At 37.8% G+C, this 14,054-nt stretch overlaps 1 protein-coding gene across 1 annotated transcript in view; it reads right to left on the reverse strand.

Moving 5' to 3' along the window:
* The window catches only part of ARHGAP20 (Rho GTPase activating protein 20), a 156,049-nt gene that overhangs the window by 127,944 nt on the left and 14,051 nt on the right, over nucleotides 1–14,054 (reverse strand). The window contains exon 2 of the mRNA XM_044669017.1: nucleotides 11,104–11,186. Within this exon, the coding sequence (XP_044524952.1) occupies nucleotides 11,104–11,186 (83 nt within the window). The remainder of the gene's footprint in view (nucleotides 1–11,103; nucleotides 11,187–14,054) is intronic.

Below are 14,054 nucleotides of genomic sequence, written 5' to 3' on the forward strand. Positions count from 1 at the left end.
CAATCCATCATGGCGGCCAATAGATTAGGAAATTAAGTTCCTCTCTACCTCTTTCCTTCCTTTCCCTCTCTTTACTACTATTACTTTGATTTAATAAAGTTATAAAGCTATTAGCAGCCTCATAATTTTAATTATTAGAGCAGGAAAGATCTCTCTTACTAGGTTAAAAAGGGAGAGCAATCTGGCATAGGCAGTGTCCTGCCAAGCCAGTTAACCCCAGAAAGTCACCAGAAAGCTCCTAGAATCACCACCAGTGAGGCTCCCACACTGCAGCCAGATATTCCTCACCAGGCCAGGCAACCGGATCTAGGAGCCCCTTCTCCTCCATTTGGCAGAACCCTGCAGGCAGCCAAGTCAAGCAGCCCTAAGCCAGCACAGCTCCACCAGGCAATCATGCCACCCAGAAGCACCAACTGGCCCCAGTACAAGAAGCTCGGTACAGTGGCATCTCCACCTTAGGAGCAGGCTGAAAATTGAGCAAAAAAACAAAGAAAAAATACTTACCATAGAAAGTTTCTAAGGTCACAAGGAAGATCAGAACACAAGTCCAGAAGGGGACAACAATGTCATTTCCCAAAAGGAAAATACTCCTGGAGGAGCTCAAAAAGGATCTTAAAAATCAAATAAGAAAGGTTCAAGAAAAATTGGAAAAAGAAATGAGTGATACAAAAGAATCATGAAAAAAATCAACGGCTTGGGGAAAGAAGCACAAAAAATGGAAAAGATACACAAAAATTCACCTACAGAAGTGAAATTAGCCAAATGGAGAAAGAGGCACAAAATTTCACTGAAGAAAACAACTCTTTAAGAAATGTTATTTTGCTCATATTGTATAAAACCCGTTCCATTCTGTTACAGGGTACTCCAAGTGACACTTCTATGATGATATTATATTACTTTCATTTTGAGGGGGTGAAGCAAGTCAATAGATAGAAGGGGAGTCAGAATCTCTAATTTTTTTGGTGTGGGGACAGTTTCCTGGAGGAAACTGCTATTACTGATTCAGAACTTCAATTGTTCTTCAACTTCTAGTCATAATTGCCAGGAGTACTGGGGTTATGAGGCTTCCTCAAGGCCGCAAAGCCAGTATATGTCAGAGGTAGGGCTTCTTAGGTCTTCCAGACTCTTGCTGCAAATCTGTTCTAGCCACTTGGTCTCAAGTGGGTCATTGGTTGGGACTCAAGCATCTTGTGATAAGACCCCTAATATAACAGAAGTTACACAGTTGCAGAAGTAGAAAGCAAATTCAAATTATGGAAATCTATATTCTCCAAATACAAATTGCTCTTGGCATAAAAAATTTCCTGTGAAATAGATTCTATATAGCAAATTCCCCAAATGCACTTAAAAGTATTTGATTTACACACAATTCATCTACAACACACTAACTAGGTAAAGACAGGTGCCTTACCCAGAGGTTTTCTGAGGCTGGGTGTTATAACAGAATTGGATCCACAATAGACGTGGAAGTGGCTGAAAATCTGACAACCTATCAGTTTATTGATTAACTGAAGTCTAATATGTGGAACAAGGCGGGTAAGAAATCCATTTTAAGGTGAAAAGTACATGAGAGGAAAAACAATGAAGATCCTATTTTTTTTTAAAAAGAGAATAATCGTCATATAGCTAGCAATTATATAATACTTAAGGTTTGCAAAGTTTTATACATATATATGTGTGTGCACATATATGTATATATCCACACATATACATATACCCAGATATCTACAAGACAAACATATGTGTACATATACATATATACATACATATATATGTGTATGAAACTTCAACCTCACAAAAACCCTGTGGGGGAGGCATGGAATTTCATCTGTAGAATAATGGGGTTAGGATCAGATGGCCTCTGAGATCATTTAGGTCTAGATCTACAATTAAATGATGACCCCTAAAAGTTCTTCTTCTTTGAACTACATTTTTGGAGATGAAGGAAAAGCTCAGGAAAGGTTCAGTGATTTGTCTGTGGTCACACATCTATTGTCAGAAGTGGATTTAAAGCCAGGTCTTGGAGCAGTCTGGAGTTCAGAGGACCTGGGTTCAAATCTGACCTCAGACACATCTAGCTGTGTGACTCTGGGCAAATCACTTAACCCCATTTGTCTAGCCCTCACCCTTTTGTCTTAGAAGTGTTAGTAGGCAGAAAGCAAGGATTAAAAAAAGAATACTAAAACCAGATCTTTTTGAGCCAATTCCAACAGTTAATCCTTGCTGCATCTCAAGGAAATACAGTTCAGAATCATTTTTTAACAAGCCTTTTATTTATAGATTCATATATATGTATATATGCATACACACATATACACACATCTATTCATATATGTCTCTCTGTCTCTGTTTCTCTCCCTTTATCTCTGTCTGTCTGTCTCTCCCTCTATCTCTCTCTGTCTGTCTGTCTGTCTCTCTCCACACACACACATATCCTGCATTAAATTACATCCCCCCCAAACAAAGCAACACACAGGATGGGCAAAGAGGGAGGATGAGCAGCCTGTAAGGTTAGCTATTCAATAGTGTCCTACCAGAATTCCAATATTTCCATTCTCTAATCATGTTGAAGTTCCACAAAGTCAAAGTTGTCTGTTGATATTAAGGAGACCGTACACTTTCCAAGTTTCTTACACACTCGTTAGCTAAAAGATGAAGTCTGAGGTTAAGATTGAAGATGTTCTAGTCCCTTCCTCCACCAGCCAATTCTTTGTAGGCCCATCTCAGGCCCTCTCTCCATGGGAGAGGGGGACAGCATACCAATTATTCCCCTAAAGGTCAGGCATGCAGGCAGCACTTCATGGACCATCATTATTGAAGAACCGAAAGCATCCCCAATTACCCATCTTCTTTCTGGGTACTTCAGAGGAAACTTTACCTGGTTTTATGGCCAAATGTCCCAGATGGCTTATTACAAGAGCAGAGAAGGAAACCAGAAATAGACCACGCTTCATAGAAGTTCATATTGCAGAATTTTCAACTTGAAAATGTATAAATTATAGTATAAACTCAAAATACATTACTTTTAAGATTTGAATGGGTAGTTTTTCCTTAACATATCAGTTCTAAACAATTAAAACCATTTCTTGCTGCTGCCATCATCACCACCACCATCACTGCCTAACTAATAAAAATGATTATTTAAATTCCTCTAGTATTTTATGGTTTCAAAGAATTTTCAAATAAAATCTAGCTTTCCTGATCTTTACAACAGCATTAAAATCTATCGGTCAACAAGTATTTAGCAAAGGTCTATTATGTGTACAGCACTGTGCTAGGCACCAGGAATATAAGTGTAAAGAATGAAACTCCTTATTTATAAAGAATCTATGTTTAAATACAAGCATTATTGTTATCCTCTAAAGCTGAGAGATTTTATAACTCTCATTTACCCAGCTAACAAGTGGCAGCTCCAAGATTCAAACTCAGGGCTTGGGACTCAAAATCCTCTGCTCCTGATGCTTTCCATTCCATTTTGGCACTTATATCTCTGAGCTGTAGTCTCAGCCATAACTTGGAAGTCTTTCAGCTAAGGCTGAAAAGGTTTGGGGAAAAGGAAATGCCCCACAAAGAAGATACCTTAGAATGACCTAAGTGGGAAGATCACTTTGGAAAATCACATTATGCAGACTGGGCAAGACTCGGGGACAAAATGGGAAGAAAGTAATTAGCTCCCTGCTATATGGAAACATATTTTATAACTAATTAATTAATTAAAAAAAAGAATTAGCCCATGTTATCATCTTGGGGAAAACCCCAGGTAATCCACTCTAGTGAACACTCTGGGATGAATTCAGGGGCATAAATATGAGGAATTAAAAGGAAATCTATACACACAAGTGGGATTTCATGATAAATATACTTTTACCCCTACATTATATTTCTCAGAAAACCCAAAAGTATATACAAATCCTTGTTATAATGCTCTGGAACACTCCACACACTGAATTTGCCCATGCCCCACTGGTTATACATCACTTGATCTATAGGTAACAGCAATGTGTGCAGTCAAGAAAAAGACATGAGTTAGGAGAGAGAATCAAAGGTCATTGACTTCATCCTCTTACTCAGTGTTCAGAGTAAAATTCTCTGAGCCTGTGTATTAATTTATAATTATTTATTAAATAATAAAAAGTAGGCCAGAGAAAGAAAAAATACCAGCCACATGTGGCCATTCGTTCCCTTCCCAAGCCTCCTCCCCAGTCATCCATGCCAGCTTTACAGCCAGACCTCAGGCACACTCTGGTACCCTCCTAGGCAGTTCCAACGTGTGTGTGTGTGTGTGTGTGTGTGTATCTATTTCCTAGTATTCCTGCCATGAGAATATCTCAATTTCAATATCTTAGAGAGGAAGCAAAGGGACCAAAGCAGAAAGGGTGGCTATCAGAGGAAGCCTGATTTTTCTGCTGCTTCTAAGGATGGCTTAGTGGGTAGCTGGAGCCAGGAAGACCCAAGTTCAAATCCAGCTTTAGACACTTAATAGCTCTGTAACTCTGATCCAGTGAAGAAAGTGTAACATCCATGATCTTAAGTGAGGTCAAGGCTGCCTCACAGAATTCCACAGTGCTCCCTCTCCTGGAGTTCTGGGGGGGGGGGGGGCACTGTGGAATTCTGCGAGGCAGCCTTGACTCCACTTAAGATCATGGATGTTACAAAAGAAATGGTAAACCACTCCCATATCTTTGCCAAGAAAATCTCATGGACAATATGATTCATTAAGTCACAAAGAGTGGGACACAATTGAACAACTACAACTAACTAAAGAAAACCCCCAAACCTCTACAGTACATAACCAGAAAGTATAAATAGATTCTTTGGTCTCATAGAACCATCAGATCTGTACTTTGCCTGTACTTCTATGGAGGTTCTCTACCTTGGCTTACCAGATCTATAATCACAAATTTTCTACTGCTTTGTGCTATTGTTTTTCATCACCAATATATGTATCAGTCGCTAAATATAGCAGCCACTAAACAATAAAACAAAATCCTTACACAGTATACTTTTTAAAGAAATAAATAGTTAAGGGTGATCTGATATCTTTCTTGCTAATCACTAAATATTACTTTTCAAAATTTAATCTATGTAGTCTTATTAAAATATTTCTTTCTAATTCATCCCCATGGTATAAAATCCTATGCCTTCCTAGGATCCATGTATGACTCTCTGAGTATTACACAGTTGTTTATCTGTCTCTCAGAAGCCAGAGCTTTGACTAATATTGAGTCAGAGTTCTCTGCTTGCACACTAATCAGGGAGGATGCTAGGCTGCTCTTCTAGTAAGCAGGATTAACTCTACAGACCTTAAGTTCCTGCTTGACTTCTCCTTCACAGTTGAAGAAAAAAAAAAAAAAGATTAAGGCCAACAGTTACTTTTTTTTATGGAAAGTATACAATTACTCCTTCTCTGGGTTTTCTGAAAGAAGAAAGAAGTAAACTTCAAGTTTGCCTCTGTAATTTTAAATTGAAACATTTTTTTCTCACAATAGCTAGCAATAATTTATGACATTTATGTTATCAATTTGCAACTTTAACCCATGTCTTCAGATTCAAACCATTCCAGAAAGAGACAAAGAGTCCTTATATTCCATCCAGAATCATGGGATGAAATCAAATGATACTGTTTAGCATACTCCATTTTCAGATGAATATAAATGGAGAAAAGATAATTCCATCTACAAGATTTCATAATCAAAAGGGTTTAGATATAATTTTTTTTCTGGAGAATGAAGGCATACCTACAAGTGCTATGTTTTTTTTTTTACTCTTACTTCCTGTTTTAAAATCAATACTAGGTTTTGGTTCCAAGGCAGAGGAATGGTAAGGGCTAGGCAACTGGGGTTAAGTGATTTGCCCAGGGTCACACAGCTAGGAATTACCTGAATCCAAATTCGAACCCAGGCCTGGTTTTCTATCCACCGAACTAAACTAGCTGCCCCAAGACCTGTCGTTTTATACAAGTTCATTTCAGGTCATCCCTCTAGTGATCTTCTTATCAGAAATATACCAAAAAATGGAAAACTAAATCTAGTACTATAATGAGAGGACTCAAGAATGTTACTCAAGAAGAATACTGTTCTTGAAATGAGAAGACCTGAGCTCAAATAAAAAACTTTCACATACACATTCTTCACTAAGCAACTCGACTTATTTCAGTTCATGTATTTATTAAACAATATGCTTCAATATTTAGAAGGAAAAAACATTTTTTAAAGCAACATGGATCATTTCTCCCCACTCTACTGAAATAAACCCTTAATCTTGTCCTTTGTAACTTCTATGTAGCTTTTGATCCTTTGATTAGTTACATCTTTATGAATGCTCTCTCTTTTTCATCAGCTTCTGTGAAATAAATTCAGTGTTCTCCTACCTTTCTGGCTACTCCATCTGTCTGTCATGCTGACTCTTCATTCTTCTCAAATTTCATAAAACAAGAAAATCTCCAAGTTCTGCCCTGGGCCCTCTAGGTTCTATTCTTCATCTACTCTTCCAGCTTTGATTTTCAAGCCTATGTAAATGACTCCCCAATGGATATGGCCATCCCAACTTCTCCCCATAATTCCATATTCCAGCTGGATTTTTACATTACATTACTTATATTACTTCAAACTCAATATGTCCAAAATTTCTCTTCCCCCAAACATGTTCTTTTCCCAATTTCTCTGTTTCTGTTGATTGCACCACCACTCTCCTAGTCACTAAGGAGTCTCAGTCACCTCAGACATTTTCCACTTGTCTGCCAATCTAGAACTTGGAATTATGGAACTTGAGTTCTAATCCTAGCTCTGCCACTTCATACTTGTGTTACCCTGGGTAAATCATTTAAACTCTCTGGGCCTCAGTTTCTTCATCTGTAAAATGAAGGAGTTGGATTAGAAAACATTTAAGATCTCCCCCCATCGAGATCAAAATCTATGATGCAGTGATTCAAAATCTATGTTCCTATAATCTAAATTAAGTCTCTCAAATACTCTTATCCTAAATGTCCAGATGGTGCTCAGACATCACAGATTCAATTAATTCTCATTTGCCCACATGAATAATGAGGAGGCACTAGTGCAGATAATTCAGTAGATAATCCAAAAATAATTTATATTTAGCTTTGAAAATGCATCATATGATTATTCTGATAGCAAGATTACCTTCCTCATTTTGTTGTTCTTCAGATGACACAGAACTAGTTTATATTCCCCTAAGTGATCCATTAGCCGACCTCAAAGCATGTGGAATAGTTGAAGGAAACTGATATATATATATATATATATATGTATGTATATATATGTATATATACATATACATATATATATATGTAATATGATAATAAAAATAGTAATAATAATTATAGCTAACTATATGGTACTTACTTTGTGCCAGGCACTGTGCTAAGCATTATAATTATTAACTCACTCAACCCTCCGCAGCCCTGGGAGGTTGGTGCTATTATTATTCTCATTTTACCTCTGAGGAAACTGAGGCAAACATGGCAAGTGACTTACCCTGGATCACAAAGCTAGTATTTGAAGTCAGATTTGAAGTCCAATCTTCCTGACTCCAGGCCCAACACTGACCACTGTATTACCAATCTGCCTCAGCGTGTGTATATCTATGCTATGTATGTGCATATATATATATATACATATATATATATATATACATATGTATATATACATACATACATTTTGAAAAAGTCACAGATTATTAGCAGCTTTATAATTGAGCTAGCTTTAGCAAAAGTAGAGCAGTATAATTTAGGTAATTATATCTGTCCCAAGTCACATCTAATTTTAATATACATATAGGAAATACTTTGTGTGAGAATCCCTTCAGGGTTATATGTTTTGTTCTAGTTAGTTAAATGCTTTTTATATATCAGTAAACAATAGAAACAATAGGATCTTACATTGTTTCTAACTCTCAACAGTTTATAAGACCATAAAGATGTGATCTGCTATAGAAAAACTCAAAAGACTGTTAGTTTCTCATGCTGTGATCAAGGAAACCTTCTAAGCACACAAGAGATTTTATGGATATGAGAAAAGCAGCCCTATAAGTAGGCGTGGGTGCCTTTTTCTTTTTGAGTAAAAGCATTATCTGTGATCCTTTCCTTTCATTTGGAATCTTCTGAGAGCAATTAAGAATCCATCCCTAAGTGCCTTTAAAAGTTGTGTCACTTCCAGAAGAGACTTCCATCCCACGTGTTTCAGAGGTCTAGCTGTTCTTCACAATTTCTTCTTCTTACATCAATCCATCAAACAAGTGAGCATTTATTAAGGGTCTACTATGTGGTAGCTATTGTGATACTTTTTCATACTTAATTGGGCATAATTATGGCATTAGTGCCCAAGTGTGGTGGTTCCACTACCATATGGAAAAGAATAGATTCCTACAAAAAAAGATTGGCAGACCTTGTATATTCCATGTCTGATATTCCCCTTGTATTACTTACAATTACTCTCCAAGATGATTTCACTAGCTGGTTCTTGGGCTAATCTTTTGTTGCTCAGTTGTTTCAGTTGTGTCCAACTCTTCATGACCCCATTTGGAGTTTTCTTGGCAAAGATACTGGAGTGGTCCTTCCTGACTCCTGGCCTGGTACTCTATCCACTGAACCATTTAGATACCCCATGCTCACAGCTAGGCAGGTTCATAAATGCTTTTTATGAATAAAAAGGCATTAATAAATGGCATTAAATAAATGGCGTTAAAGATTGACATAAAGCAAAGTAGAAATAGGAGACACACTTAAGGTGTTTGTCAGGATCATGTAAGATGACTTGTACAGACTCTAAAAGAAGAAGATTCTCTGTTAATGGCAACATTCATCTGATGCTGTCATCTAAATGTGCATCGTAACCTCAAACACTACAAAGCTTCTTTGATGTCATGAAGTCCACAATAATGCCAAAAGAACTAGTCTAGCCATTTGTACTTAAGAACAGAATGGCTGAAAAAGCCCATTACCTGGCAGAGAGTCTGTCAACTTAGTCTACAGTATATATTTATGGACAGTGTACTAGTCCCAGAACAGAAAAGAAAGAAGAATTCTCCTTGAATCAATCTGAGAATCTGGACAGTGTTTTCAATGACCCAAAACTGTTCCCAAAGTCCATCCTTTTAACATTAATATCCTCCCAGTCCCGCTGGCTGATGAATTGAATGATGGCAGGAGAATCGGAATTTCAAGTACCTCAGAGGGAAAACGAAAGACACATGATCTATCTAAGGAGGCTGAATCACATCACCAACATGTACAAGAACTGATCTAAAAGAAATCCCCAAGGACATGAATGTAAGAACAAGAGGTCAAGCTAGTCAATGAGTGAGAACAAGGGATATTGGATGACTAACTGGAAAGATACCCTAGCTCCCCTGATACCTAGTGACTTCTACACAGTAAACATTTAATCATTGCTTACCAGAATTAAAAAAAATTTTTTTTTTAATTTTGAAAGATGAAAGAAATCCTTTAATCCACAAGTTGACTCCTCTTTGGAGGATTAATGGAAAGATGTGGATAAGAAAACTTCATGGCATAAAAAGGCATTGGAGGGGATGTCCACATGAACAAAAATCGCAAATTAATTACAGTAGCAAAGTAATAAAGATCTTGCCAGTGTCTGCACAAGGATAGGCAGCTTTGACATTCTGACATTTAAAATTTCATTTATAGGGGACAGCTGGGTAGCTCAGTAGATTGAGAACCAGATGGGAGGTCCTGGGTTCAAATCTGACCTCAGACACTTCCCAGCTATGTGACCCTGGGCAAGTCACTTAATTCTCATTGCCTACCCTTACCACTCTTCTGCTTTGGGGCCAATGCACAGTATTGACTCCAAGACAAAAAGTACGTTTTAAAAAAAAAAAATCAAAAAAAGAAAGAAAGAAAGAAAGAAAGAAAGAAAGAAAGAAAGAAAGAGAGAAAGAAAGANGAAAGAAAGAAAGAAAGAAAGAAAGAAAGAAAGAAAGAGAAAGAAAGCTCCATTTATAATCTAGAGCAGTGATGGTGAACCTTTTAGAGATCACATATCCAAATCGCATCCTCAAGCCACCTTTGAGCCCCACCCCCACCCCCCACATTACCACAGACAGGGGAGGAAGGAAGCACTTCTACTGGGCTGCTGGTCAGAAGGGTAGAGTATGTAAGAAATGCCCTGGGGCGCACGTGAAGAAGAGGAAGAGAAGAACCTCCTCTGGCATGCGTAGGTGTGCTGCCTTAAAGTTCCAATGACAGAAAAACAGTAATTTTAAGCAAACCTGGTAAGTTAAGATTGGAACTCAAAAGATGAACAAATTATGGGTCTCCTGAATATGTGTCCTACTTCTTTCCTTCAATTGACAAAAAATGTGTTTTCTCTACAATTTTTCAGAAGGACCATATTTCACCATTCTTGATTTTCCTCATTGTTTATCCAATTATGCCAAAAATATCCTTTCATTTAACTTTTTAAAAGATAATCCATCCAATCATCGGTTTCCTCTATTCCCAAAACAACATTAAGTCCATTCCAGTGGTCCCTGGCACATAGCTAAAGGTAGCATTTGAACTTTACTCATGACACTCATCTGCTGAACCCAAACTGTGTGGGGTTAAAATGACTGACTCATTCATTCTTCTAAAATCAGAGAATTCTCCTAATTCTCCTAAAGTCCTAGGAAGGACTTTAGATATATAACCTAGACCAATGTAGTCATTTCACAACAAAAGATACTGAGCCACAGGATTAGATGATGAGACCAAGGTCATACATAGTTGGAGGAAGTGTATGAGGTTGGATCTGAACTTAGTTCTCCCTGATTCCAGGACCAGGACTCTAGCCATTGCACTACTCAGCTTCTTCAGGATAAACATAGGTGATCTCATTTGATACATCCTGATGCTCACAACGCATAGAAGGGAGGAATATCTTTATCATAACTCAAAACAGAACCAAATTTCCCAGTTTTCATGTGACAGAGAATTTTGCTGACCAGAAAGGACTAGTTATATACAGAAACCACTGTGAATCTCATTAGAACCAAATTCTTTGTCCAAATTCTTGATCCTCATTAAAATAATCAAAATTCCAAAAATATTTAAAGGAAATAAAAAGACTCTTGACTCACTTGCTACTGGGTCGTTTCTGCAGGGCTTTGTCAAGGATGAGGGATGGAGCACTCCTCCTCCTCTCTGCTAATGTTTTCATTTTCTGGAGAGAAACAAACCAAAAAAGTGAGTACCACATAGACTGTAAATCAATAATAGGTGCCTTTGCAATTCAATTAAGCATGATTTTATTGACCCCTACTATATGCTCATAACTGAGCTGGAGGCTACAAGAAAATGGAAAGAAGTACATTCCTAACTTTACAGGAGCTAACAGTCTAACTTAAGAACCAACCATGATGGGACAGCTAGGTGGCTCAGTGGACTGAGAGCCAGGCCTAGAGACAGAAGGTCCTGGGTTCAAATCTAGTCTCAGACACTTCTTAGCTATGTGACCCTGGGTAAGTCCCTTAGCCCCTATTGCCTTTATTGCTCTTCGGCCTTAGAAACAAAATACAATACTGATTCTAAGATGGATGGCAAGAGTTTTTAAAAATAGATAAATAAATAAAAACCCACCATGATCCGAAAGGATCAATGATGAACTATGCTTCCCATCTCTTGACCAAGGGATAATAGACTCAGGGCAATCATTATTGATCCGCAGCATCGCTATTGATCCGTAGATTTCTGGCTCTTAGATATTTCTCTTTCTGCTTTGACTCCTGTTGCCTAGGTTCCCGATCCTGATCTGCTGTTTCAAATATATATATATATATACATATCTATTTTAAAAGAGGAATAATAATTATGCCAGAAAGTACTACTCCAAACTTGTGCTCACAGTATACATACCTCCCTCCCCTTCCCCCCATCCCTTTCTTCTTCATTCAACTTATCTATATCATCTTTTGGAAGGCCCAGTTTCTTGTTGCTGAGTCATTTCCAGTGATGTCCAACCCTCCTTGAGCCATTTTGAATTTTCTTGTCAATTTCTTGGAAAATTTTCTTTTCCAGTACCTTCCAAGTACTGGAGGGGTTTGCAGTTTCCTTCTCTAGCTCATTTTACAGGTGAGGAACTGGAACAAACAAGGTTAAGTGACTTGCCCAGGGTCACACAGTTAGTAAGTGTCTGAGACTAGATTTGAACTCAGGAAGGTAAGTCTTCCTGTTTCTCAGCCCAGTGCTCTCTCTACTGGGCCATCTAGCTGTGACATTAATTTCTTGTGCTTCTGATGAGTTATTCTACTGTTTATTATTAGTACTCCTTAGGTCTAGCCCACTGATTTGGCACTCATCATACACTTTGTAATACCAATCGATAATAGCCAACAGCCAACCTTCATGTAACACTTCAACAAAGTGCTTTCCTCATACCAAACCTGTTAGATAGTTAGTGCAAATATTATTCCCTTTTTATAGATGATGAAATTCAAGCTTCTAGATATTAAATGACTTGCTGGAAATCCCTATTTCTTCTGTCCTGGATTCTGGACTTATTTTTTGTGCTTTGAATCCTATCACACATAACTGCTCTTCTGACCTCAGATGTCCATCTAAACTCTCAAGCCAAGCAGTGTGGCGCCATTCATCAACAGGTTTCCATTCTCCAATCAGTATTCACTCCAAGGTCAATTGTATTTAAATCTGATTCTGCCCTTCTCTCAAAACACTTACTCTTGGGAAATGACTAAGATATTTAAATACTTGAAATAGCTAAACAACATAAGATACGGGATAAATATGTAATATTTTATGTGATTAATATGTATTGAAAATATATAATTACCTGGATATAATAATTTTTTCTTTGTTCTGTGATTTCAATGATTTTAGGGAGTTACTGAGTAAGGAGACTTACTCTACAGTAAATGCTCATCAATTTATTTTTTTTAAGAGAATTGTGAGGGGTCTATGAGGCTAAGTAATTTGCCCCAAGTCACACAGGCAGCATGACAGTAGAGGGGTCTTGAACTTGGGTCATCCCAACACCAAAGCCCAGCTCCTTAGCCACTACACTAGGTTGTGTAGTGAATTGTAAGGGGACAATTCACAACTTTCAAAATGTATAACATTCCTTTGGTCTGTGAGTACCTCCAGGGACAAAGTCTCAAGAATGGCCTACTGTGGAGGGCTTAGTAAACAGAACTGATATTAATAATTTCCCTCCAAAAGATGCCCAAAGTGTAGGAAGTTGAGGTACTAATAACAATCTCCAAAGCAACATTACCAATCCAATCTGCTCCTTGTCTAAACAGCCAATGATAAGCCAGGATTTCCTTGTTTGTGACAACCACTAGAAATATGATACGTGGAAATAGATGGAGATTATTGATTCCTATACTGATTTATATAAGAGAACGTGTCAGGACAGGTTGAGGATATGCTTTCATTGCCAACCCTTGGTCACAGTATTTCTCTTGAGGGAGAGGAAAACTAGAGTTAGATCTTAACTATACTGTTTATTAAATAAACTGGTAGCCATGGACCAGAAACTTGTTGATTCTGGACTTTCTTTCTTGGTTCCATAGTTTAACAAATCTCATCACTGACACTTATTCTACCTCTGAATCTTTCAGTGAGTCAACTTGATCTTCCCAGGCCTCAGTTTGCTCAGTTGTAAAATGAGGGAGTTGGAATAAAAGGCCAAGGACTTCCAGCCAAAAGAATTTTAGAATAGGATTCGTTATCTTTTTACAATGATGTCCTACTAAAAACACTAGAGGTAGGAGGGAACTAGGTAGCTCAGTGGATTGAGAAGGAGGTCTAGAGACAGGAGGCTCTGGGTTCAAATATGGCCTCAGATACTTCTTGGCTATGTGACCCTGGCAAGTTACTTAACCCATTGCCTAGCCCTTATTGCTCTTCTGCCTTAAAACCAATACAGAGTATTAATTCTAAGATGGAAGGTAAGGGTTTAAAAAAATTGAAATATTCAGATTAGCATTAGAGAAAGATAGTGCTGTATGTGACCTACCAGGGCTTCTATTCCACTGTGACAGTCTCTTAATACTGAAAGACATTTTTATAC

This window comes from Gracilinanus agilis, chromosome 3 (assembly GCF_016433145.1).
Source record: "Gracilinanus agilis isolate LMUSP501 chromosome 3, AgileGrace, whole genome shotgun sequence".
Classification (NCBI taxonomy): Eukaryota; Metazoa; Chordata; class Mammalia; order Didelphimorphia; family Didelphidae; genus Gracilinanus; species Gracilinanus agilis.